The 26970-nt window shown below is 44.4% G+C and overlaps 3 protein-coding genes and 1 pseudogene across 5 annotated transcripts; 1 reads left to right on the top strand and 3 right to left on the bottom strand.

Annotated features, from left to right (window-relative positions):
- Positions 1-1973: 1973 nt before the first annotated feature.
- Positions 1974-5297, top strand: LOC127316029 (benzoate O-methyltransferase-like; annotated as a pseudogene).
- A 671-nt stretch (positions 5298-5968) lies between these two features.
- Positions 5969-8663, bottom strand: LOC127317458 (uncharacterized). The gene is made up of 5 exons (XM_051348017.2): positions 8235-8663; positions 7722-7846; positions 7554-7645; positions 6372-6458; positions 5969-6229 (listed from the first exon to the last, which is right to left on the bottom strand). The coding sequence occupies exons 1-5, from the start codon at positions 8567-8569 to the stop codon at positions 6122-6124; spliced, it is 747 nt and encodes a 248-aa protein (XP_051203977.1). The 5' UTR covers positions 8570-8663; the 3' UTR covers positions 5969-6121.
- Positions 8664-11377: 2714 nt separating this feature from the next.
- On the bottom strand, positions 11378-14821 carry LOC127317461 (glutathione gamma-glutamylcysteinyltransferase 1). Of its 2 annotated transcripts, XM_051348019.2 has the most exons (7): positions 14228-14821; positions 13984-14147; positions 13814-13865; positions 13500-13727; positions 13257-13419; positions 12913-13163; positions 11378-11843 (listed from the first exon to the last, which is right to left on the bottom strand). In XM_051348019.2, exons 1-7 carry the CDS (start codon positions 14696-14698, stop codon positions 11757-11759), a joined length of 1416 nt encoding a protein of 471 aa, XP_051203979.1. In that variant the 5' UTR covers positions 14699-14821; the 3' UTR covers positions 11378-11756. The 2 variants fall into 2 exon arrangements, with proteins under 2 accessions (XP_051203979.1, XP_051203978.1); XM_051348018.2 differs by having other exon boundaries at positions 12913-13419; positions 14228-14816.
- Positions 14822-15930: 1109 nt separating this feature from the next.
- LOC127317463 (O-fucosyltransferase 15) lies at positions 15931-21636 on the bottom strand. Of its 2 annotated transcripts, none has more exons than XM_051348020.2 (10): positions 21210-21636; positions 20248-20337; positions 20070-20166; positions 19877-19938; positions 19288-19376; positions 19076-19196; positions 18839-18982; positions 17868-18196; positions 17463-17703; positions 15931-16921 (listed from the first exon to the last, which is right to left on the bottom strand). In XM_051348020.2, exons 1-10 carry the CDS (start codon positions 21459-21461, stop codon positions 16610-16612), a joined length of 1737 nt encoding a protein of 578 aa, XP_051203980.1. In that variant the 5' UTR covers positions 21462-21636; the 3' UTR covers positions 15931-16609. The 2 variants fall into 2 exon arrangements, with proteins under 2 accessions (XP_051203980.1, XP_051203981.1); XM_051348021.2 differs by having other exon boundaries at positions 20248-20333; positions 21210-21340.
- Between the last annotated feature and the right edge of the window lie 5334 nt (positions 21637-26970).

Raw genomic sequence — 26970 nt, 5'->3', positions numbered from 1 at the left:
GGCCTCGTTAGGGCTGGTTTTCCGCCATCTTACGTATCTGCTAGGCTCAATCACGTGTAGGATGTTCCGGTTATGCGGTGAAAACCCTAGACTGTCGTAGATTGGTTTAGCTTGATATTGATAAAGCAGGATCCCCATGTCATCGTGAATCTAATATGGACCATGGGGCAATCGGCTCCTTGAGCCAATCCACAGAACAACTTAAGAGTCGATCAGGGCTCGTATTTAATGTTTACGTGTTTGCCATGCAGGAAACTAGACGAAGCAATCCATCACCTTCCTGACCAGGTATAGGTCAGGTGGCACGCCCTCGCAACCGCCAGGACGTGCGCCAGAGGCATTGCGGGCCGTCGCCCGAGGGACCAGGATCCACCAGCAGTCCTGGGAGCCTCCCGGCTCTACGGTGTTGCCCGTCGCTGCTCGCCGGTGGGTTTTGGTAGGCAACATCCTCACAAAATTCATCAAAGATTATAGGAAAATATTTACCACCACGATCTGACCTAAGACACTTGATTTTCAACTTCAGCCTTATAAATTTTTAAGTAGTTTAAAGCTTCATCTTTAGTTCGCAACAAATAAATATAGCAAAATCTAATTGCATCATCAATCAATGTCATGAAATATCTCTTTCCGCCTTTTATCAACACACCATTCATCTCGCATAGATCAGATTGTATAAGTTCTAGAGGTGCCAAGTTTCTCTCCTCGGCCACCTTGTGAGGCTTCCGAGATTTCTTTGATTGCACACAACTATAGCACTTAGAAACTTTGGCTATGGTGAAATTCGAAATTAAACTCAAAGTAGATAGCCGAGACATTAAACCAAAATTAATGCGACATAAAGGAGAATAACACTGGTATCATCACTAACATTGCCACAAATATGGCTCACAGACTTATTACTGAAATCAGAAAGCGAAAAGCGGACCAAGCCTCCACTCATAGCCTTTACCAATAAATTTTCCAAACTAGGAAACAACTACTTTATTCAACTCTAAAACAATCTTAAACCCATATCTACATAGAAGGGGGCCGCTAACGAGATTCTTGTTTATAGTAGGGACATGCCTGCATGTTCCTCAGATGCACAGTCTTCCCTGAAGTGAACTTCAGATCTACTATGCCAACATCACGAACAGAAGCATGTGACTCATTCCCCATCAAGACGGAAGAATCCTAGGCGACCTGGTAAGAACACCGCACGCGCCGGCAGTGGCACCGGCTGCCGCCACCACGGGCGCTCCACCAAGAGATACATCACCACCACACGCATCGAGAGAGACACCACTTGATTTCTGCTCCTTTTTCGCCTACCTCTAGCAGCCGACAGCCACCTAGGTCCCCCGCCGCTGCCGCTCCGGCCTCCCCTCGCCGGCCACGTCTAAACGACGCCGCCACTTCCCTATGTCTCTGCCCCCTCCCCTCCATCGCAAACTCCGTCTACCACAGCTGGCTGAGTGGTGCAGCATCAAAAGCAACCCTGAGATCTCCGGGGAGAGACCACGATCTGAGAGAGTGGGAGAGAGGATGATCTGAGAGGGAGAGAGAGGATGAATGGTGAAGGACGAGAAAGATGAGATATTTTTCGGTGAGAGATATGATTAATTTGCTTGAGATGTGTGCAGAAATGTCAACAGCTTGTTGCTTTAAGGTTCGTGAATTCTCATGTCGGCCGCTCTAAAGGACAGCTCGTTTTGTATAATGTTCATAAAATATATTAGAGGTTCCAGTCCCACTTTTTTTTTGTTCCGTTAGTTTGGTTCTGTCTTTTTTCTCGGGATGGTTGAACGGTTATTAAAAATGACAACCACCGTAAAACTTGTAATAGTTCTATTGTAATTAACTAGAAATATAGTATTTCAAAATGTCAGTTCAAATGGTGTGTATCAACTACCACGCGTAGTGCCCATGGTCGATCAAATTTTGCCTACCGTGCTCTACATTGCGTTCCTATTTCCTAAAACAGAAACAATATGTGGTGTCAGGCGATTGTTATCTCAGAGACTAGGCCGGTCATTGAAAAGGCTATAAAAGAAGTGCACGCCGCTCTTCTCCCCCAAACTATGGTTTGCTGTCCAAGATTTTCATCAAATTTCGACGCACTCAAATTTTCATCGCGCGTGCCCGGGCTTAGGGACGGTTAGGTTCGCCTACGCTGATCTGGGATGCTCGTCAGGACCAAACACATTGATCTTCATCTCCAGTGTTATCAACGCAATAGCCCACTATTGCACTAAGCATGGTGAGGAGGATTATATGGAGATTCAGTTCTTCCTGAATGACCTACCAGGAAACTCTTCTGGTCACTCGAACATTTTTCGCGGTACGCTGCAATGGATCGAAAGGGAATTACATTACCACCATACTATGTTTCCGGGTTGCCAAATTCCTACTATATCAGGCTTTTTCCTCGTCAAAACCGTTCGCCTCTTCCACTCATCCTACTGCCTCCATTGGCGCTCCCAGGTATATAGAAATACAGAAAGCAATGATACTTAGAAGAAAAAATTATGAAGTTTTATTTATGTGCTCACACACTGATTACTGAGTAAAAGAAAAATTAACTATTATATATCACGCTTGCCTCTATGTTATTGTTGTCTGGCAGAAAGCGAGCATAGAATTTTAGTGGTATATCTGGAACTGTCCAAGTACTCAATCGAAGAGAATATGTAATTAAAGATCATTCGTAACTATGTTCAGAGCATACTTGTGATACTAGTGTTATGTTATATATATAAATAGGTGCCGGACGGTCTTAAGGGCAAAAGAGAAGTGTACCTAAATGAAGAAAACATGTACATCACCAACAATACATCACCGTTGGTGGTAAAGCTATTCCAAGAGCAATTTAGGAAGGATTTCTCTCTATTCCTGAGGCTTCGTCATGAAGAACTTGTGTTTGGCGGGCAAATGGTACTAACATTTCTTGGGAGGAAGAATGAGGATGTATACAGTGGAGATCTCAACCATCTCTTTGGCTTGCTTTCAGAGTCACTGCAATCTCTTGTCATCAAGGTAAATAAGAGTAAAGTATATCAACACGAATTCCTAGTTAGCAAGAAAACGTTTCAGTTCATTTGAGTTTTGTGAAAGAAGTTAAGTTTGAGAGGAAAAACTACTCTCAAGTGAATTTAAATAGTTTGGTCATAATAATAATATATAGGGCCTTGTGGAGAAGGAAAAGCTAAGCTCCTTCAATTTACCAGCCTATGGGCCATCGGTTGGTGAAGTGACGGCATCAGTGAAGGAAAGTAGCATGTTTGACATTTTTTCGATAAAGGGAATATATTAATATCGAGAGATACCAATTACATCCAACCTCTGCAACAACGCCCCACCCTAGTGGCAGTACGGATGCACACAGCCAAAAAAGAGAAAAGAAAACTAAGAAACAAAAGTCCCGCTATAGTATTCTAGGCCTAGCAACAACAATACATCCACCACCAATACAACACCTGAAATACAGACTCTCCAAAAGCGACGCCTCCAAGAAGGAAACAGTCATGGTTCAAAAAAGCGTACGCCTAGGTACACTTAAGCGCGCTTAAGCGCTGAGCGGTTGGGAATCTGGTCATCTTTTGTGCTAGAATCTCCTCTATGCGAGTGTTGGTGTGTTTCCTGTGTTGCTCTGCTCCTTGCTCGACGCATTGATGCTATATTAATTTGGGTAGGTCTTGCTTAGCTGCTTGCTACTCCATTACTGGTTAGCTGCTTGCTACTCCTGTACTGATTAGCTGCTTGTTTGTGTTTGTTACATTGTTTGCTTAGCTGCTTGTGTGTTTATAAGATATTGGAGCAAAACCGAGGCTAACCAAGGTATTAATCCCCGTATTTCTCAGAAATGTAGCATTACATGCTTAGGATACAAATTTACAGCATATTATAGGGGTATATGTGCCCATCTTGACTTCCCTGTTTCATGTTAGTACGATTTTAGCCTGAGCGCTTAAGCGGCGCTTAAGCTCGCTTAAGCAGCAGTTCCTCTAAGCAGTGCCTCGCCGCTCGTTTAGCGCCTAGCGCTTTTTTGAACCTTGGAAACAGTGCACCAACACCGTCGTCGCCCGACCAAAGATCTTAGGTTTTCACCCTGAAGATAGTCCCCGCTCTCAAAACAATGCCTCCAACAAGGTCATTGCCAGGCACAACTAGTTAAGGTCAGATCTTGGATTTTCACCCTGAAAGGTAGGACTCTGAACTTCACATGCGTTGCCGCTCCCGCTATCATACCACTGCTGCGAAGCCCGGAACACCAAGCCAGTCCCTCAACAACGCGAAGACTTGAACCTCCATTAGCTAGTCCTCCGATTCGGCCTTCATGATATTCTCTTCTTCTGACTTCACCATGGACCAAAATGTCACTTGATGTCAACACAGAATAGAGCTTCGCGTCGCTCCCTCCATAACCAAACGGCTGGAATAAAATATTGGGTGCGCACGACCGAATACCACCCGATCCAGCAAAACTCCAGGCAAAATGCACTGTTCCATTCACCGGCGGCGCCTTCCGGAACTCAACAATCCGGCCAGATCAAGAAGAACAGACCTCAGGAAAGTCTCCATCTTCGCGCAAGAGAAACCCTAGGACCATCACCTTCAAACCGCGAAACAGACGAACAAGCCCCCTCGCCGCCATCTGCTAGCCAGCAAAAACGAAGGAGGAATCGGAGTACGCACCATCCGAGACACAAGCGACCCAGATCTCAGATCGGGCCTGCCACACCACGCGGTCTTGGACGCCGGTACCACACCATCCACGCCTCGCAAGGTCGCTGCCCCCTTCTCGCGCCGTCAGCTGAACCGACGACGGGTCTATGCGGGAACTAGACCCGCAGCCACCAGCACCACCATCGCCGGAAGGCCATGGATGGAGCATCCGCTGCCGATCGTCAAGGGATCTCCGCCCCGGACGCCGTGCGCGCCTCCCCGCAGCCGCCTCCCCAGCCGCCACAACGGATCGCCGCCACCACCACCCCCGACCCCCTTTGGTGCCGGGGCCCACCGCCACCGTGGCCGACGCATATCAAACTGTTTGAGCAAAACTGGGATCCTCAAGATGATTCAGAAGGTGATGGCGTGCTTGACAGTGCCTCCAGCAGCGTCAATGCCGCTAAGTGCATCAGATCAGTGATGGAGTCCCTGGTTACAAGCCATTTTGGAGAAGCCATACTCGACATGCTGTTCGAGGAGTACACCCGCCGCGTCGCCGGGCACCTCGAGAATGAGAAGACCAAGTTTAACGTCATCGTCCTAACCTTGAAGAAAATCTAGGTGTGATCCATGGGTGTGCTCTGCAAGAAGAGTTCATTGCGTCACCACTCAGAAGAAGATGATTTTGCAACTTGAAGAAGAAGAGGGTTCCGGGGAAGCCGGCCTACTTTGCTTCTGCAGCGGTGGTGCTTGATTTGCAGCCAGTGTTGTTCTGAAGTCAATATTTGTAATTCCACGTACTTGGTGATTCTGAATGCTTTTCTCCATTTTTCTAAGCAAAACTAAAAATCTCTGCAGACATTTTCACCTTCTGCCGCCAGCCTCATGCTTGGAAAAACACAACGCCAACAGTATTAGGTAGACATGGTCGTGCCCCCTGCCCACTGGTGCCGAGACAAACAGACACCGGCCGTGGCAAGCGGGCACGGGACATGCATCCTTCACAACATACCAGGAGACTACATAACCAGTCATCTGAGATCTTGAACTCCCTCAGCGCAGCTATCTCACCGGCGGAGGGTTCTTCGTGTACAACACAATGTGATATATACATCACCGTATAGGATTACAAAATGGGCTCGCCCCAAAAAAGTCATATATGCAGTGAGTAAACGCCACAGAGGAGTACATCACCGTGCGTGTATAGAATCACCAGCCGGAGTAATTTCTAAGTGGCCGGCCTGGCCGCTCACAGTATAATTTCTAAGGGCTCCAGTTATGACAAACACAGATTCGGCCATACAGCTAGAGACTTCCAAGATCAAAATGGACTCTGATTTATTTTAGCATAGGGGGTAACATATGTACATTGTAGTCTTACACATATTTACAAGGTAAAAGCGTAAAGCAATTGAGGAGCTTTATAATACTGGACTTACAGGTTACAACAACAACCAGCCGTCAGTATCGATCAATTCGGCCGCGTCTTAGCACCAAGTGCTCTGGAAAGCTCTCTTACAAGGACAGACTTCTCCTTGGACTCGCCTTCGTAATGCCATTTTCGGGATGTGTCTTCAGCCTACAGTTTCAGAATGTGGAAATGCGTCAAATTTGTTACACCAATCAGAAGAAACCAGGCTGAAGTACAATCGGATCGACCCAAAGTCAAGAGGACAAGTACAATAGCCAGAAATACAAGAAGGGTTCTGAAATTCTCTTACCCATTTCCTTAGTGGAGCTATTTGTTCTTTAATCATATCAGCGTGTGGTTGCGCTGCATCTTTTCCTTTAGCTCTGACATCTTCTATCTGAAAGGAGAGATCAATGTTATTTCGGAGAGCATGTTTGGCTGTTTGTATATCAGATATTTCAAATTTATCTCTTGTCCTAATCATTGTTTTTATCAAGGATCCTTTTTTAACTCATGTGTATCAAGAATCCTCATACCAAATACTCCTACTTAAAGTTTATTATGTTAAAATCAGTTTGTCCAAAAATATTTTATTTATACCAACATCTCAATAGACAAGTTGGTTCTTTACCATGTTAAACCCACTATGATCCCTCATTTGATTTACAGTACGGTCACTGGAATCTAATGCCTCATATTTCAAGTTGGTACTCTCATACTATCATACTGAATCATCTCAAAACCTTCCCATCCTTAATTGGATGCCTTGTTATCTTGATTGCTTGAAACTTGAATGAGATGAAGCAAAGTGAACAAAAACATTTGAATTTATTGGTGAACTTATTTGTGAAGAAAATCTATACACGAAAATAGTGGGATCTTCAGTAGTATATTCCATGGGAACGTGGATTGAAGACTTAACATGTTGCTGCATCATCGGATTGGGATTCTTTGTATTGAATTTTTTTTTGATCTCTTAGCTATAACTGAACTGAAGAACCTGTTGACATTCTCAAGGTTCTCCCAGCTGATCTAAGCACCTTGATCACTCAAACTCTTTTTTTGTGTTGCAAGGTGAAAACTCGCAAGCAAGTAATGCAACAATTTTTTACCATACATGGCCAGAATGAAAACAAAGATGAGGCAAGGGAACAAACAAGGGTAATAGCCATGAAAACTATACCAAGAGCTAAAATATTGTGTTTAATTTCTAAATTAAGAATGCTGAAACATTATGAAGAGCATAACAGCAAACTAAGACCTTTATTTTAGTTAATCAATGAAAATCCGATAAGAGGAAAACCAACGAAATTGTAGAACTTTGATACAAATCATAAATCTCAAACAAAATGGGTGAAGAGCATGCACTAGCCAACCACCTATATTGTCTATTAACAAATCTGATACAGATTGTTTTCCTTTTTCTTGAAGCTAGGAAGTACATTTACTCTCTATGTTATTCAGGCGTAGTAGAGCCAATTGCATGACTTACTGAATGCAACTGTAGTTTATTCGCCGTGTACAGCAGCACAGCTGTCGCTCCTCCAAACACCAATATAGTCCCAGCAAGAAACGCTTTTCCAACTGCATCAATGAAAAGGTGAGGACACATATCTTTACCAACACAGCAGCACAAAAATATTCTGGCAAACATACGTACCCTGCGAGTATCCAGCAATTACAGCCTTCAACTTCTCAGGGTCCATGGGAGGAGGATGCATATCACGCCGGCGCTCATTGGCGGTTGATGACGAGAAGTAAGTCTGTTCATTTGGGAGTTGCCATCTGTAAACAAATCCACAACAACAACAAAAACAACATAAAATAAATGAAAATGCATAACCAATTTATGCATAAAGCCATAAACTAATCGCCTCACGGTATAGCTGACTAGCTGAGGGTCTGAGACCATGGGGAATGCTATACTAGCAACCTTAAATAGGACGATTTTTCACTAGAATTTCCCTTAAATTCAGCACCTACTATACAACCATACACCAATCTTTTTACCCGCAAAAAAAAAAAATACACCAATCTTCTAGAGATGGGATTCAAGTGTCTTATGGAGTATCCAGCATGAGTGATCGTATATTCTTTCCCCAATTCAACACATACTGCGTGTGAGCGCAAAAATTGGGGCCAAAACTGAAGGGACCAAACTCCAGAGCCGCACCTTTTGGGGCCGAAGGTGGCCTGCGGCAGCGAGACGTATGAGCTGAGCGGGTTGAGCACATCGGGGGACACGCCGACAGCCTCGACGCCGCCCGGTGGGAGGGCCCAGCGGGTGGACCCGTAGAGCGAGGGGTCGGACGGTGGAGGCGTCGGCCTGATGGGAATCGAGTGGCGGAGGATCTCAGGGAGCACGTCGGGCGACGGCGGCGGGGACGCCGGCCCGGGCTCAAGCTTGGACGCGGGGAGCTTCTGCGCGAGGCGGCCGGCGGCGAGCTTGGACTCCTGGAGGAAGTAGGCGCCCTCCTGAGCGGCGAGGCGCCCCGCGAGAAAGCTCATCGGCGGTGGTGGCCGGTGGGTGCAGTGGCCTTGTTCAGGCGCGGAGCAATTGGTCGAGCAGCTGGTGTGCAGCAGCGGTTTGCAGAAAGCTGTCGGAGGCGGCGAGTTCCTTTTATACGCGCGGCCGTGTGTAACTAGTGACGTGGAGGGTACCGTGTCCCTAAAATCCATACTAACTAGGAGTACTCTCTCCATACTGAATTAATGGGCAATTACGCACTTCTAGAAAGAAGTTTGACTATAAATTTGGTCAACAAAATATAAGATATATGCAACAAAAATTATATCATTGCATTCGTATTCAAAAAATGTTTCCAATAATATAATTTTTGTGATATATATTTTATATTTTGTTGATCAAATTAGTAGTTAAACTTATTTCTCGAAATACGTATTTGCCCATTAATACGGTATGGCGGGAGTACTAAGTATCGGAGCTTGAATTTAAATTCTGATAAATTTGAACTAAATCTCTGACATTTGTTATGGATCAGGGAGTAGATGTAACCCCCGTTTTGGGTCCGACGGAGTAAACATGTACTCCTCCCTCTAGCCGTAAATAATTATCTTAGATTTAGGTATCAGAGTAGATCCTCCTAAGGTTTGATACCACATGAGAAGGGGGATCCCAGTAGATCCTCCTAAGGTGTTGTCCGATCTTTCACAATGAGAACCCGGGATAGTAGATACTCCCAACAACGCGATGAACGCAGCCTAGAGAAGAGGGACGAATCCAGCAAGCAACGGATCGACGAACGATACGCCTCAAACCTGAGCTAGATAATCCTTGATGATCACAAGAACTTTCGCAGCGGATATATTACAAATTAGATAAACGGCAGCGCCGTACCTCCGGAGGGATGATACACGTGAGTACACGCAATGGTTTTAACCTAAAACTTGTCTAACCCTAAAACCTAACCGCACCCACCCTTATATGAGGGGGTGGCCGACCAGCTCCTAGTGAGCCTCTACCTTGGTTTGGACAGGCCCAAATCAAACTGACTCAATTCAATAAAAACCCTCATTGGCCCATATATATAAAATACGATAAATACTAGCTAGGTGGAGTCCTGAAATTGGGCTTCACCTTGGCCTTCATGCCTGTATCACAACGCATCACCAACATCCAACTGCAGCAACCAATACTCCACTTGCAGCCAAAGCAGCGCCCTCAAGAGGGGAACAATGCTGAGACGCCGCCGCTGCTCGGTCCAGCAGGCCAGACTTAGGGTTTCCCCCGATGCTCGAGGAGGAAGTCCGGTGAGGGTCATGCCAACACCTACAAGAAGGTAACGGCACCCTCGGGCGTCGCCGTTGACAGCGCAGGTTGTTGCCACGCGGGGATTTCGCCCCGACCCACGAACAAGGACCTTCGATGGTGCAGGGGAAGACCGGAGGTGGTGATGAAGGTTGCTGGAGTAGACCGACACTCGGGAATCCTAGAAACGTCGCAGGGGGGGGCACCAGCCAGCGCAGACGCCGCCGCACCGGCCCGTAGCTGCCGCCGCCGGGATCCGTCGGGGCAGAGCAGAGCAGCCATCGCCCAAAGGGCCGTTGCTCGCATGCCCGCACGTCCGAGTTGAAAATCATCTCGAGGAAGGATATAAGTGAAAATTATTCTTCCCCATGTCCAAGTACAAGTGTACTTCTCAGCTGCGGTACTTAATTTGGTTTTGATGGAGTAATAAAATTATGAACTGAAATTTCATTAATCTAAATATTTTGTATATAAGCTTCCATAAGATTCCAAGTTTCCTGATGATAACTTTTGAGTAATGCTTTGACACACAGCATTTTAAAATTTTGAAAATGAAATTTCAGAATTATGGGTTTCAAACCAGAATAGAGTATTGAAAATATCGGAGCTTAGGAGAAAAAATAGAGCCATCATGGTTCAAGAATTTTGAGAGGAATAACTGTGTGCTTTTCTCAAATGAGTACGTGAGTGTGCTCTCTACAAGCGCAAAGGAAACAAAGTACGCCCAACGCGAAAACTAATTTGCATACTTGTGCTAATTAGATTTTTCCTGCATCATTTCTCAATATATTCTGTCTGTTTCGATGCAAGCACTTGGAGGGTCAACTATTTGTATTCAAGGAAAACATGACACTACAATAGAAATACAGAGTAAGTGGATCGCTCATGGACCAACTTCTTGGGAAGCAAGTAAATAACAAGTCGTTTCCTCCTGACCAGTGCGAAAAAAAAGTCGATTCATCTCGATACCCCTTCCACAAGGCAGCACCTGGCGATTTCTTTGCCTTGGTCAACAAGTCCTTTTGCCAGATAAGTTAGATATAGCTGCACTACAGAATTTGTTATGCCAGCGTATTAATAAGAGCTGCTAACTGCTGCATGGCAATTGGTTCCAACAACATTCTTATATGCATCAGGTTTCTCATATGCTACCTCTACAAGATAAGCTGGGATCAAGAAGTGCTTGCACGGCAAGTAGACCAGGTAGTGGGAGACTGAGTGACAATCAACAATATCATTTAACCAGCACTACTATATCCATGTAAGCTTTGGTTTGACGGTTGGATACCAACCAAGCATAGTAAGCTGCCAAGAAAAATAAGCATAGTCTGAATTTCTGAACTCTGAAGCATGTGTTGCGTAAAGCCAAACCAGCACAAGCGCTGTGAGAATGAATGAACAGATTGGCCCTGGTGCATGATGTCAGGATGAGGGCAATATTCAGGGTCTACTCCCGCGAATGCCACTTTCCAATTCTTCGCTTAATCAGTTGTTTTTCAGTTTCCTACTTGAAAGTCGAACAGTATTGCACAAAAGCACTGACAGAGTTGTCTTGCAAGCCATTCCAGAATTCATAAAGGCCAAAAAATGTTGCTTACTAGCTTCAGTGAAATCTTGGAGCTAATAGATTTAAAACCAAACAATTGCATACTCCGAGGAAAATACTATGTAAAAGCAAAAAAAAAAAAAACTGCATATACAAGGAACTGAAATAGACCTATAACCAAGCAATTGCCAGCCATCAGTATGGCTCCAGTAGTCTGGTTATTATTTGAACATTAGAATGCCTTGCTGCCTTGGGAAGTAAGTTTGTTCACTGAATCGTGTACTTTCTTCGACGTCCATTGAGATAGCAGGCTAGCGTGGTCTCTAACTCTCTATGAAGGCTTCTCTTGTAGTCAGTGAGTTGATTGTGACCCATCATTGCTAAGGAGATGGTGGCATGGGCACTTGACATGCCTCCTCTCCTTTGCAGCCCGTCAAATAATGGATCTGTCGCCTTAGATGCAGTATCTGTCAACAAGAAAGAGAGTCTAGTTGAAAGAGGCTTTTGGCATTCATGTGTTAAAAGAGGAAGCAACATTACATGATAAATAAGCTGTTCTTTTTATTTTCTTTAATGGCATGAATGGAACTGTCCCATGGAATGAAGGCCTATCCCAGGACGGGGAACATGTACAAAGATGGCTACAAAATTGCAGTCTTCTTTGGGTTTATTTGTCTGGAAAATTGAATTGACGGTACAGCTGTACCGGTATGAAAAGAGGTGTTTCAACACGGTGAAACCTTGAAGCCGATGCTCATAAATCACCAGTGAAACACACACTTCGACGAGAAAAATGCATAAAGGACCAATAAGACAGTAACTGGCTGATAATAACCTATGTCCATACATATATTCTTCCGGAAAGGTGAAATTCATGTATGTTGCCATAACATTTGGATTCACAAGTCATTTCTTGAATTTTATATGTAGAAGTGATATAATTAGAATGTACATCTTATATGAAGGCATGTCGACAAATTCCTGCATCTGTAAAAATCAGCAGGCTGAAAGTGCAAAATGTGGCGAGATAAATTTACATAAAAGACATCAACAAAGATACACTGAAAACCAAAGTCCATATCAGGAAAACAAAAGGAACTTAGAATAGGGTGTGCAAGCTGTGAGACTCATGTAGCAGACTATCAGTGCCTACGATAGCCCCAGTTCAACAGTGTCAAAACCTGCATTATCCTAGACTAACACATTCAGCAGTGTCAAAACCTGCATTATCCCAGACTACTACACCTTATACAGGAGTACATAAGATCAATAATGTAAAGAGGTTCACAAAAAATCATTAATGGAAAGTTTTTTCCCATTCTATTGTTGTTCCCCTTGGTGCTTTCTATTTGTTTGTGGTTTGTAGTGGTGGTTTCGGATACCTATGTCAGGTTTCATAGTATGTATTTACAGGATACTGATCTGATAAGATTTGCATAAGAAATAAATAAATGAAGAAGCTGCTTTACACAAAAACATGTTGCTAAGGAGCAACGGTAAATAGATATATAAGATACTTGGACTGAATCAACGCACCTCCCGCTTAAGAAGATCTGGAAGGTTATCAGTTGAAACAAGATTCTGAAATTCAGCTTTCACTCCTTCATCTTTTATGCCAAACCATGTGTTCGGATGTAAAACCAGCAGTAGGACAGTTAGAACATCTGCGCCTGATGGATATTTGACAACCTTGTTTTTCAAGTTTGAATTGCATAAGCTTGTTTTCGATGGGGATGTTGGTAAAAGCAAATCAACTCCCTGCTCACTCCCATCAGATACCACGGTGCCTGAGATAACAGTCTTTAGCCCATCGCCATTTGCTTCTACACATTTGATACATGTTTCTCGGCAGCAGAATCCATATCTAGATACAAGGTTACCAGATAGGAATGCAGCTCCTTGACAGCACACATTGGCTGCAATCTGGGAGAGGGAATCTTCATCACTTGAAGATGAGCAACTAGAACATGGTCCCTTGGGATACTGCAGCTCATGGACTACATTAAAAAGTTTAGTATCACGGACTTGCTGTAATACTTTTTCCTGTAAACGAACAGATCATATTGTGTGTTATGAAAGTGGGAAACGGTAAATCAGGACAAGAAAAGCAAAAAGGAACTTACCTTGAGAGCAAGCCTTTCTTTCTCCTCTTTGCTCAAGGACGATTCACCTTCCTCTTTTCTCCTAACTTCAATAACCCATTTGATCAAATCTCCAGCATTGGCCGGAAGAGATTCCACTAGGTGGGACAGAAGTGTTGCAACATCATTTAGACTCTCATCCTTCAAAAGATTGGGCACATCCTCCACACAATACTTTGCCATGCTTTTCCAACTTTCATCCCCACAACTCTGCAGAAAATTGGAAGCAATGAGAAAATGGAAAATACCGAAGGTGTCCAGTTGCATTTGATACATCAAAGCATTGGCATATTTACCACTGTGTAGAGCAATGAAGGAGATGAAGTGTGCCTTGAGACAAGCATGAACCTATCAAATACGAAGAAACCATCATCTTAAAGTGGAAGGAATGAAACTGAAACAGCACTGCAGTTCTGTACAGGAAATAAAACAGCATCTTATAGAGACAATTCAGAAGAGAATGTACCCTCTGAGAAGCCCAGTAGCTTCATCAGTGGTGTTCATGGCTTCCCAGAGGAGCGGCAGTGGAACCCAATGAGGAGGGTACTTGAATCGCGCGACATCCAAGATGAGCGCCATGTCTTGGCCGGCGTGATAGCCCCCGATCGGTGAGAAATGGCCAGTCCCAGTCTGCATCAACCAATTGTATTAGGGGATTTGGGGGAATGAATTGCTGAAGGGAGATAATAATAATTCAGGTACTACACTACCTGCTGGAAGGGCCTCCTGTGGTAGGATGAGATGAGGTGGCAGTCCTGCGAGGATGCGCACCGCCTGAGGTGCGCGCGGAAGTCGTGGATGGTGGTCTGGTCGGCGCGGAAGGACTGGACCCTTGCGCCGGCGCAGTGCGCGAGGCAGGCGACCTTGCCGAAGGTGATGCCGTCGGCCTTGACCTTGGCGAGCGGCTCGCAGCAGTCGAGCATGGACTCGTCGAACCAGCGCCAGGGCCCCTTCCAGGTGCGGCCGGGGTCGATGGCGAGCGCGTTGAGCACGACGGAGAGGGAGGCGAGGCCGCAGAAGGCCGGCTCCGACTGCGTCTGGAAGTAGGAGATGAGGTTGAAGAAGCCCTCCATGGTGCCGCCCTGCATCGCCTCCGCGAAGAGGCGCTTCCCCTCCGCCGACGCGAACTCCACCGCCGGCGGCGACGGCAGCACCCGCCGGTACAGCGACGCCACCTCCATCGGGGCCGGGGCCGGCCGGCGTGGCGTGTAGTAGTACGGGTGGCGATGGAATCTGTTGGCCCCGATCTCCAGCCCTGGCTTCAATGCGGTTTCAACGTGGGAGTTGTCGTCTCGTCGGCTCCGTAGCGACAGCGTGATCTGCTTAAATTTCGCTTAATCTTTTCTTTTTGATGAGGGAATATAAATTTCGCCGAATATTTTGACCTTGTGCTAGTAGTAGTAGTGGATTCTCTAGGTCGAAATTCGTCCATATCCTATGGTCGAAATTCGTCCATATCCTATGGTCGACTTTTCTTTTTTTGAACAAATTCCTATGGTCAACTTTGTACATCCCTTGGCCGGCACAAATAATTTAAACCCAGATGCAACCCACACTTTATGAAACAAAAAAAAAAACGATTACGGATAATAGAGAAAGATCTACTGCTCATATATGAATTCCTACTATTTCACTGGAATTTGTTCGCCCCGATCTCAAGCCGTCCTCCCCCCTTCAATAAAAAATTGATTGCGAATAATAGAGAGATCTACTGCTCAGATATGAATTTCTACTATTTGTAAGATGATTGATTGTTTCCTTTCATGCCACTACTCGTCCCTTTGGTTCAAAAGAATGCACCCAAGAAAAACATTCACTTGGACCCCCTTTTAGAATCTTTACGCACAAAGTATAAGATCGAAGACTTTAGCAGCATAATAATAGTCTAATTGTACCATTTCATGTGGTTTGACTTTCATTTATTTATGTCTTGTGTTTTCCTCCAAACCAAATGCTTAGCACGACGACTTGCCCACTGCGTACTACAACAAGCTTTACCGGGCTCATGTGATAAATGAGTGAGGACGATGGGCTAGTCGTCCTAGGTGGTCCAAGTATCTTTTGTAAATTTTATTACTTTTGAAGCTATTTATACCACTGTTGATGATCATTAATAGATCGTGGAATTTTCAAAAAAAAATGTTCATGCGTATTTCTATAGCTAACGTTTTCAGAATCCAACAAACCAAATGCACCGTTAGTTAGATGCAAATCACAAAGTAGTATGCATCAAGGATTCTGCTAGGCTGCAATTCAGACAATCATTGAACATATCAAATTGGAAATGCAGATGTACAAGTCAGAAACAGAAGAATAGGGGCTGATAAGTAGATCAGATAGAATGGTTAGAAATTCAACAGTATTTTTGCCAACATCATCTGTTAAGGAAATTCTAAGAGAAACAAGCATGACAAATTCATAACTCTGCAAGTCTGCCTTTGGATGATATAACATTCAGACACACAAAAAGGATAGCCTTGCCCTCGTTGTAATTGTAAGTTTGTTCTTTGGTACAAAAGTTACAATTTACAAAGTATGTACGGCTCCTATAACACAGCACTACTCAACTGAAGAAGAATGGGAGCAAAATTGCATCAAGTTGACATTTGAGATTTTGATTCACCAAATGACGGCCAAATCCAAATGCAGAAAGCCAAAAGCCTGAGTTGTCAAATGGTAGATTTCCCCTGAAGTCTTAGCCGAAATAATGTAGTTGGTTTTCCTTTGGTCAGATACAGATAATGCACTTTCAGCGGCATTAGTTTTCCCTACTGAGATGCAAAGGACCTTTGCGTTTTCTCGAAAAAAACACCGTAGTTTGGATGCAAAATTTTAGTTCTTGAGCTACTCCCATCACACATGAGGCAACAATCTACCACAGAAGCCAAATCCAAGACGATATCAAGCTGACAAGGGCGATCGGCTAATGAATGCACAGTTGTTGTTCATCTTCAAGCGAGAACTCAGCCAACCCATTTCCTAAGTTGATTCTGACAGTACTTCCAGGGCAAGCCATGTGTATCAGCCAAAGCGCCAAAAATAAGCTTTGGCTGCATAATACTGCTGTAGGCACAAGAAACTATGAAAAGGTTTCAACTATCTGATCTGCACATACACTCTGGACAGCGTGGATGTCTGAATATGCTTCTTGCAACTGGCCTCTCATGGACTTGCTTAGTTTGCTGTATGAGTTTCTTTACTCTAGTTTCAAATTCCTTCCACTCTATTGTGGCGTTCTTCACAAGTATACTGGCTAGGCGCCGCTTGTTTGGTCTTATTGTGGGAAGGTCCCCACCACCATAGTACATACGGTACCCTTGAACGAGAGAAGAAAACTGGCTGCCTGGGTCAGTCATAGCAAATGCATCGGCTGATGCACATGCAATGAAGTCCAGAGCTGCCAACTGCAAATGGCAAGAGCAAAATTGAAATTATTCCGTGAAGTAAAATCAGAATTTCTCAAATATTACCTCCGTTCCATAATGTAAGCCTTTTCTTTTTAGAAAGCTAAAAAGGCCTACATTTTGGAATGGAGGTAGTATAACATAATTTCAGATATTTCCTTGTCCCGTATGCTACTCTACTAGTTCAAACTTGGAACTTGCGCTTCTCAAATGAGTCACCTTTAGAACGGAGCTGACAATAAATAAATATAAGTACATAAAAATACTTTCGTGCCCACATGAGCCACCTTCAGAGAGGAGCACATAAAATTAGAGCATGCCTGGTGTTGCGCATTCAATCTTGTATACATTTTTATCAAATAGTAGGGTAAATCTAAGAAACACTTTTTTCTCTTGACGTTCTGTAGTTCCTACCCATCTGAAGCTTGATACCTTCAACAAGCATGTTTACTAATCTATAGTTTACATTCATGTGTGACAACAATGTATTTGCATCTTTTCTACCTATATGGAATCAAAATAAATATCTTGTAAGTGTTACCTGCGATGAGAAGTTCCTGAATGGTTCAAGCTCCGATGGAGAGAGAAGTGTTTCTTTAGTTACTAAAGCAGGATACAGACGACTTATGGCAGCCAGCCTATGCCTCCCACCGTAAATTTCAGCACCTGCAACGTATATACTAGTGCTGCGCTTGAAACCAATAGCAGCGAGCATAAGCACAGCCTCTTCAGGTGCAAGGGGGCATTTGCCTTCAGATCGCAAGAAAGCAGCTGAGGGCAACCTGAAAGAGCAGTTGGACTTTCAGAAATAAATACTTTTCTAAAATGCACAAAACATTTGATTGGAGGCCTATTGGTTTGGCATAGAACATCTGTCCATTTCAGTCATGAATACCCAAGGAGCATAAAAAATAACTGGATTGAAAACATAGGATGGCAAACATACTTTGTTGTCTTCTTAAGTTCAGTCAGTGCAGGAAAGTGGATTTGACGATAAGTCTCTAGTTCCTCTTCCTCGTCTTTACCACCACCAAAGTAACACAATGAGTATGCAACCATATCAATCTCAAATCTGAGATGAACAGCAAGATATCTGGCGGACTCATTCCTATTCCCAGTGGGGATAGATTTCCTAGCAAAGTGGCCTAAGAGATTATCTTCCAAAGGTGACAAATGGGGCATGTGACCATGCAATCTCTTTACGAGTAATGCACCAGTTTCCTGTATTTTATGTACGAACCGAAGAGCATGGAAGTTACATCTGCATCGCAGTCTCTGTAAAACAATAAGCATATATAGTTAGAACATGCTTTTGAAGGAGTATTATTTTCTTAGCAACACAGTGAAATTCTAATGCATTATAGGTGTTTCTTCTATATGCACTTTAATATGTTGCTAAATTAGCAACAAAGGAATAAGAGACCTAGCAAACAACTAGTTATAGCTTCTTTATAGTATCTCAGTTCATACATGAGTTTGAAATTATATCATAGCTCAAGTAGGTGGTATGCTAGACCAGATGTGTGCTCCTGTTTCGCCATAGGCTCAGTGATGCCCCCGGTATTTAGCTAGTGAGGTGTGGTTTGTGTTTTTAGGGCATGAGACCCTGACAGCATGTTTCTTCACCCATTATCAGATTTGCAAGCATTGACTGGTGGCTTCAAGTTTTGTGATGTATGCTCTTGGCAGATATTTGTTCAATAAAATCTAAATAAATACTGTATGCATCGATTGATGCAGAGGATGGGGCTTCCCCTTTTCGAGAAAAAAAGTAGGTGGTATGCGTCTTGTTATAATACACTGCCACTACCAGTATTCATGCAACCTAGAGTAACTAAGTTTGATGATAACTCAAAAAATTACACATGCACGTGGCTTTGCAGGTAAATAGAAGCAATCAATATAAAATGGCAATACCTGAAGTTCAAAAGGTATTGGGTCAAAAGATAAACGATTACCAAATCCCACAAAGTGGACAACTCTATTCTTCAGTAAAATTGGTAGTATCTTTTTTACATATATACTTGGTTTTGCCTCTTTCATGACATCTGTATCATTGACCTGAAGGAGAATAAGAGAGTTGGGCAATAAAAGATGAGTATCAAAACCCTTTTTCACCTTCCTAGACCTTCCACCAAAACTGAGATTACTTACAAGGCTACCGATCGCCTCCAAATCTAATGATTGCAACTCCAAAGGAAGCTCCTTCACAATCCGAATATCAGATTTCAAATATTTGATAAAATAACCCTCCTGATATATATCTCCAAACTGGCTAAGATATTGAATTTAATTTGTCATTTTTAGGCATAATAGAATTATTCAACCACTCAAACAATCTATCAACACATAAGACTAAGATATACCTTTTGTCCAGCCAAACATTACTATACAAAAATTTGGGAATGACAAGAGTTGCATTGAGCAATCGGGAAACAGTAACAGCGTTACAGATCTGTTAAAAGATAAAATGAAATGCAATTAAATTTATGAAATAAATTTGAATAGAAATTTAAAAAAACTAAACTTTAACTGCAGTTCACTTCAAGAAATTTGTTTAAACTATGCCAGAGTCGTTCCAAAGTACATAAGGTACAATCATGTTCTAGTATTAGCATTAGAATCCTTTTGCCCGAAATCACTGTGAAGTAAAAGCCTTGGATTGAGATTTATGCCAATAAGAATGTTTGCCGTCCTTGGACAAGCTCTGACATCGTATTAATTTAAAACCTTTTTACAAAGAATATATAAGTACAAAACATTACTGTACTCTCTGCAGAGGTCATCAATCATAACTGGTTACTTAGTTGGAAAATAAATGCATTAAATATATGAGCCTCTAAACTGAATGACGGTATGATACTGATTGTCGTTATTCATCTAATGATAGTACACAAAAGCACCAAGGAATAAATAGAGCACACCTAATGTTACACATTAGTTAAAACTACTCACCGCTACCCTTTGCTGGTTTATTCCGCCATTTGCACTGATGATGATGTAACCATTGACTCCCTCTGCAATTATCAAAAAGGAGGTATAGTAAAACAACAGAACAATAAAAATGGGTGTAAAGACAGAAAATCGATGCTAGTGTGTGTAATTGTAAAACAACAACAGTGAAGCTTAACTGACAAACTGATTCTACCTGATACTTCTGAATCCCTTTGGTCAGAGCAAGGTCTCCACAAAGTAGCATTTATCGGCTCTTTCCACAAGTCTTTGGGTTCCGGCCTACTCTCTGCCTAGGTAATTAACATTATACATTACAAACAACAAGCTTTTGTGAAGATGCAAATAGCACACAGTGCATTTATGAACGCTACCTCTGCCAATGCATGGGCTGCTAAAGCAAGCAGGCGGGTGAGCATGACCTTATGAGGCCTCTTCCCTTTGTCAGCAGCACGCACCTCTTCCTTGAAACATTAGAGCAGTAAAAATCATTCCTCAGAGATAATGTACTATATCCAACAGAGTGCATATTTATCTTCTTTACCAAAAAAAAGTGTTATTCCCTCAAACAAGATGTACCTTATATGTCATTCCAGAATGACATTATCTTAAAATACAAATCTATGCCAGTAATTGAAATGAGGAACTTGTATACACTACTCTAGGGATTGGAGTAATCCCGGTACTCCCAAAGCCCAGAAAGTTCTTGTGAAGGCCATTAAAAAATTGGAAAAAATAATCGACATTAACACAGCATGCATCTACAATAACATATAAATGGATTCAGATCCAAATTCGACAACACAATGATAATAAGAAAGACAAATCATACCGTGGATAGTATCTAATTCAAATTGGGCTTTGAATATAGTAGCCCATAGATTCTACTGGCAGCAGGATCTTTTTTTATTCGTTCTCAATGTGTGAATTGAATAAAGATTTGAAATTTTCTGGCATGGCGGAAACATTTCCAGAAACGCTCTCATCCTTCCCCAGAAATTCTCATGGACTTAAGAGGGCACATTGCAGGGCTCAGTAGTCCTAAAGCACATTACTGTAAGATTGTCACAGTTGATATGAAACTAAAGTTTCTATTGACGAGCAGAACTTTGACTTGGAAGCATATGAATCACTAGCTAGCGCTGCAACAGACTAAAATCTGGCATTCTCGAGCTTTGTGGTCCACCGCCTAAACTAACTTTCATACCAAGCCAGATTGCGGAGACAAGCAACAAGTTTAAGCTTTTACTCCCGCAATGGCATAATTCCAGCTCCCTAATCGGATCAATGCCACGAAGCACGCATCTACCACACAAAGAGAAGCACCGGCATTTACCAGGGTGGAGAGCGAGGAGTTGGCCGGGGACGGCGGGTGGCGGCGGAGGCGGAAGCGCGGGCGAGCGGCGGGGTCCTGGAGGCGGGAGAACATCCACCAGTTCATGAGGAAGAAGAAGGCTACGAGGGCGGCCCAGCAGAGCAGACCGCGCGGGCGGCGCCACGCCCTGCGGCGCCGCCTGGCCCGCAGCAGCGCGGAGGCGGCCGGTGAGCTCGCCGCTGCCGGCGGCGGGAGCAGCGGCGCCTCCGTCATCCGCAGCGGCGGATTTGGATCTCGGGTTTGGTGGGAGTGGGAATCGAGCGAGCTGCGTGGATGGGAAGGAAGGGAGCAGAGGAGCAGAGAGTGGTGGTGTGATCGGAGTGGGTTTAGCGAACTGCGGCTGCGATTGATTGCGAGCTTAGTTTAATGATGGAAAGTTGGAGTTGTCGTGCAGATCGGAGGAGGAAGGCTGCTGGCAGGGAAGGAAGGTGAGGCCACTCACGTGCGGTGAGCGTGCGCTTTTTTCTCTTTTCTTTTCTTTCTTTTATTTTTGAGTGTGCTTTTTTGTTTTAGCAGAAATATATTTATCATTATCTTCATTGCAATTACATAAGAGCAACTCCAGCAGATGTTGCAAATTGTGGCGCGCTCAAAATGGTTTGCACTGCCTGTTTTGTATTGGATAATTAGGCACAGTTTCCATTATTAATTCTAGAATATTAAATATGACGATAACAATTACTAACCTGTGAAACTCAAATATAATAGTGTTGGCGTCCGAAACCCACCGGCGAGCAACGGCTGGCAACACGTAGAGCTGGGAACAACCTAGAGCTGCGGCTGGCCCTGGTCCCTCCGAGCGACGGCCCGCAAAGCTCCTGGTACGCACGTCCCGATGCTGGTGCAAGGGCGTGCCACCTGACCTATACCTGGTCAGGAAGGTGATGGATTGCTTCGCTTAGTTTTCTGCATGGCATACACGTAAACATTAAATACGAGCCTCGATCGGCTCTCAGGTTGTCCTGTGAATCGGCTCAGGAGCCGATCCACCCATGGTTCGTATGAGGTCTACGATCACATGGTGGTCCTGCTTGATCAATATATAGCTAAAACGACCTACGACGATTTAGGGTTTTCACCACATAATCGGAACATCCTACGCGTGATTGAGCCTGGCAGCCACGCACGGTGATAATAAACCAACCCTAGACAAGGCCTAAAAACCAACATGAAGTTGATCCCCGGAACATCTTATCTAGGGCTAGCAAACTACACCCTACGTGCTACTGGATCCTTCAATCCGTTTGCAAGACCTAACTATGCAGATATTAAACTAATCCTTGAAGAACAAGGAGCAATTATAACGGATCGGATCTACTAAACATGGATCAAGCAAGGTGCCGCCCTTACACCTATGATAGGTGTAAAGGCGGCCAGATGTCTAGGGATAGCATGGAGCAAAGCATGTATCGTGGTAAAACAATGCTAACCCTAACACATCTATGATAACTACGTTGCTCGCCATCAACAAGGCTTCAGCACGAGCAACGATGAACAACGAATAAACGTATACTGCCTAGATCGCAAGATGCGATCTAGGCAGCATGATGCTTACCCGGAAGAAACCCTCGAAACAAGGGGTTGGCGATGCGCCTGGATTGGTTTGTGATGAACGTGATTGTTGTTTTTCTCAATAACCCTAGATACATATTTATAGTCCGTAGACTTTCTAACGTGGGAATAATCCCAACCGTGCACGAGCCAAATTCTACCTAACCGACACGTATCCTACTATGTTTACAGATACACGGGCAAACTAGCCCAAACTTTCTTGTACAAGGCCGCTTCATGTATATCTTCCATGTATATTCTTCAAGCCCAATCTTGATCGCGGCCCACCTCTAATCCAGTTAAATTCTGGTGATAACACATGCCCCCCTGGTTTTGGAATTGATAATTCCAAAATCACTCTGCTTTTTCTTCGTCGGGTCATGTCGTGGCAGGGCAAAACCGTCGCAGTATCCTTCATCATGATGCCTTGCCTTCTCAACTTCTCCGCGTGATTTGACCGTTTTTTTTTCTTTGGGCACCACTTCCTCGGAAACTGATGTGGCATTGAATCTCCACTATATCCCCTTTTATTTAACCGCTCCAAACAATTTGCCACTTCATCCCCTTGCTCTGTTCTGGCCATCGGCACCAAGAAACCCCAATCTCAGAGCAATGTCTTCCTCCTCTTCCTCCTCCGCCTCGTCGGATCTCTCCTCCCAGTCCTTCTCCTCCTCCTCCTCCTCCTCCTCCTCCTCCTCCTCCTCCCGCGAACCCACGCCAGAGTGGGATCCGATGGCGGCTCAGATGGCGGCGCACGATGAGCGCGCCCCAGAGGAGTGGGACCAGGAGGACCACGCCTCCTCCGTCTGGTCCGAGGACGACAAGTCCTTGACCAGCGGAGAAGAAGAGCTCCAGTTCCTCGCCGATGGGGAACTGGAATCGGAGAGCGAGGACGACTCGTTCTCCTGGGACGATTACACCTCCTCCGAGGAAGAGGAGGAGGAAGACGACGACGCCGACTCCCTCGAGGATTACCCGCCGGTGAAGCGTTTCCGCGCCGGGTCAGACGACGACGACGACGACGATGATGAAGATGAGGAGGCTCCCAATGGGGGCCACTGGAGCAGTGACGAGGAGCCCGCCGGCAGCAGCGCCGACGAGAGCTCCGATGACGACGACGAGGGCAGCGACGGCCCGTAGACTAGGACCGACTAGTATAGGCCTAGTAGTAGTAGTAGCAGATTGGTCAATAGACCTTTCTTTTGTTCTTCCTCCCTTGAGCAATCGGCTCTTTCTTTGTAAGAAATCCTCTTATTAATGAAGAAAATATTCCCCCATTAACTTTGCTTTCTTGTTAATTTTGCCGATTGTCAAACGAAGTCAACGCTCAAAGAGCCGATGGCAGAGCATCGGCTCCTACCATAACACGCATTTTAAGGCCAAATCGGTTGCCTATTCATGCAGTCAAACAGATCTTATCCGTGTCTACGCCATCCTCCAATCTCAAACTCGCAGATTCAACTCCTCACCAGATTCAATGGGAGAATCATCTCAAAAGCTATGGATTCTGGCCTGAAACTGATCTGTTAACCTGCTCGACTGAGCTTGTTCCTCCAGAGTCGATGGCTATGCATCGGCTTTTTCATTATTCTAAAGTCAATGTCCGTGCATCGGCTGTACTGGTATCCATATTTCTCAAGTCGATGTCTGCGCATCGGCTGTGATTTGTATCCATATTTCTCAAGTCGATGTCTGCGCATCGGCTGTGATTTGTATATAAATTTTTTTTTACTGGCCGATTTTATGAATCGGCCCCCATGTTTCACTGTCCATCGTCCCACATGCTTGGGAAATATTTCTTGAGGTGCTGACCATTGACAGCTGCTGGGAACTTAGCGCCGTCCAGCTGCTCCAGCATGTATGCATTACCCTTCAAAACCTGGACGACTTTGTATGGACCGTGCCAATTAGGAGACCATTTGCCATATGCTTTATCCTTGGTTCCTAATGGCAACACGGCTTCCCATACTAGATCACCAACTTGAAACTCCTTTGGTCTCACCCTCTTATTATATGCGCGAGCTACCCTGGCTTTGTTCTCTTTAATCTTCTCCAAGGACCAAAGTCTAAGTTCCGTTGCATCTTCAATAGTGTCACTCATCAGGGCTGCATATTCTTCAGCTGTTAGATCATTCTGAAACGTGACACGTCTCGATCCAGCCGTGATTTCCCAAGGTAATACGGCTTCCTGCCCATAGACAAGCTGGTATGGCGAAGTCTTTATAGCTCCATGGCATGACATGCGATAGGCCCACAAAGCTTCTGATAATGTCTCATGCCACACCCTAGGGTTCTCGTCAATCTTCCTCTTAATCAGCTTGATCAGGCTTTGATTGGACGCTTCAGCTTGCCCGTTGGCTTGAGCATAGTATGGAGATGATCGGATCAGCTTAATCCCCATGTCATCGCAGAATTTTCTGAATTCTTTAGAAATAAAGACCGAACCTCCATCGGTCGTGATGGTTTGGGGAATCCCGAACCTATGAATGACGTGTTCTTTGACAAATTTGATAACATCTTCCGATTTTACCTTCTTCATAGGGACGGCCTCCACCCATTTGGTGAAGTAATCTGTAATGGCTAGGATCCACTCGTGGCCTTTGCTCGACGCAGGATGGATCTTGCCGATCATATCCATGCCCCAACCTCGGAATGGCCAAGGCTTGATGATGGGGTTCATTGCTGATGCGGGTACCATCTGAATCTTCCCGAACATCTGACACGCTTGGCATCCCTTGTAGTACTTGAAGCAGTCCTCGAGCATGGTGGGCCAATAAAACCCTGATCGCCTAATCAGCCACTTCATCTTATGAGCCGATTGGTGAGTTCCACAGGCGCCTTCATGCACCTCATGTAAGAGCTGATTAGACTTAGTTGGTCCCAGGCACTTGAGCAGTAACCCTTCCAACGTCCTGTAGAACATGTCATCTCCTATAAGGACATATTTCATGGCCTTGTATCTTATCCGTTTAGGTGCCCCCCGAGCCGAATCCTTCAAGTAATTGAAGATATCGGCTCTCCAGTCATCCTGTTCTAGGAACTGCACCTGAACTTCTGACCCGTCTGGTGTGTCCTTGTAGCCTGACGCCATCTGTGCGAGATCGTTGGCCTCGGTATTTTGAGATCTTGGGATCCAATTGAAGTTGATGTACCGAAATTTTGTCATCAGCTCGCGGCATTCCATCCAATATGGGAAGAGTGACTCACTTTCGCACTTGTACTCATCCGTGAGCTGGGAGATCACCAACTTCGAGTCTCCAAAAAGTTCCACCGCTTCTGCCCCGGCTTCCAAAAGCAACTCCATTCCCTTGCGTACTGCCTCATACTCCGCGACATTGTTAGTGCAAGGGGTAGATAGCCTGATGGAGAAGGAATAATTTGCCCCCCGAGGCGACACGAGCAAAATGCCAATGCCACAACCGTCGTCACAAGCCGATCCATCGAAGAACATAGCCCATGCACGTACAGATAGTGTTGCTATATTAGTATTAATCCGCTCAGCTATGAGATCAGCCAACGCTTGTCCCTTTACTGCTTTCGCAGGCTGATACCGGAGATCGAATTCCGATAACGCAAACATCCACTTACCAAGTCGGCCTTTCAAAACAGGAGCCGACAGCATGTGCTTGACAACGTCTGACTTGCATATGACGATGATTTCTGCCGTCAAAAGGATGTGATGAAGCTTGGTGCAGGTGAAGAACAGGCAGAGGCATAACTTCTCGACCTCAGGATACCTTGTCTCTGCATCCAACATCCTCCGGCTGAGGTAGAATACGACCTTTTCAACACCCTCGTAGAGTTGCACCATGTAACACCCCAAATTTCAATAAAAAGAAAGTTAGAGGATTCCAGAAATACAAAATTGCAAACCAACAAAAACTTTTCTTTGGCATATAGTACCATGCATAGGACTTGTGCATTTGAGTGATATGCCATGATGATTGTTATTACTGGTATTTGATTGGCTCTAAAACCCTAGGGTGATCATATGAAGATCACCAACCAAATAAATCAAAAAGGAAGAAATTCCCATAATTGAAAAACCCTAAAAACCCTCACATATGCCCTATGGCATTTTTATAAATTTTGACCCTAGACCTATTGAGTCTTCACCATTAGTTGAATAATGTTACTAAACACTTATTACAACTTTTGGAAGCAAGGGTTC

The sequence above is a fragment of the Lolium perenne genome, chromosome 7 (genome assembly GCF_019359855.2).
Source record: "Lolium perenne isolate Kyuss_39 chromosome 7, Kyuss_2.0, whole genome shotgun sequence".
In the NCBI taxonomy this organism is placed as follows: Eukaryota; Viridiplantae; Streptophyta; class Magnoliopsida; order Poales; family Poaceae; genus Lolium; species Lolium perenne.
Note: the sequence above shows the minus strand (reverse complement) of the source record. Positions and strands in the feature narration are given on the sequence as shown.

Coding starts and splice junctions, on each gene's coding strand:
- LOC127317461 (XM_051348018.2), bottom strand. CDS start 14,698: ATGGAGGTGGCGTCGCTGTACCGGCGGGTGCTGCCGTCGCCGCCGGCG. Junction 14,148..14,227: donor ACAGGAGGCCCTTCCAGCAG/GTAGTGTAGTAC, acceptor TGGTTGATGCAG/ACTGGGACTGGCCATTTCTC. Junction 13,420..13,499: donor AAGAAAGGCTTGCTCTCAAG/GTAAGTTCCTTT, acceptor GTTCGTTTACAG/GAAAAAGTATTACAGCAAGT.
- LOC127317458 (XM_051348017.2), bottom strand. CDS start 8,569: ATGAGCTTTCTCGCGGGGCGCCTCGCCGCTCAGGAGGGCGCCTACTTC. Junction 7,847..8,234: donor GCCACCTTCGGCCCCAAAAG/GTGCGGCTCTGG, acceptor ATTTGTTTACAG/ATGGCAACTCCCAAATGAAC. Junction 7,646..7,721: donor AATTGCTGGATACTCGCAGG/GTACGTATGTTT, acceptor TCATTGATGCAG/TTGGAAAAGCGTTTCTTGCT.
- LOC127317463 (XM_051348020.2), bottom strand. CDS start 21,461: ATGACGGAGGCGCCGCTGCTCCCGCCGCCGGCAGCGGCGAGCTCACCG. Junction 20,338..21,209: donor ACTCCTCGCTCTCCACCCTG/GTAAATGCCGGT, acceptor TAATGTTTCAAG/GAAGAGGTGCGTGCTGCTGA. Junction 19,939..20,069: donor AAGGGATTCAGAAGTATCAG/GTAGAATCAGTT, acceptor TGATAATTGCAG/AGGGAGTCAATGGTTACATC.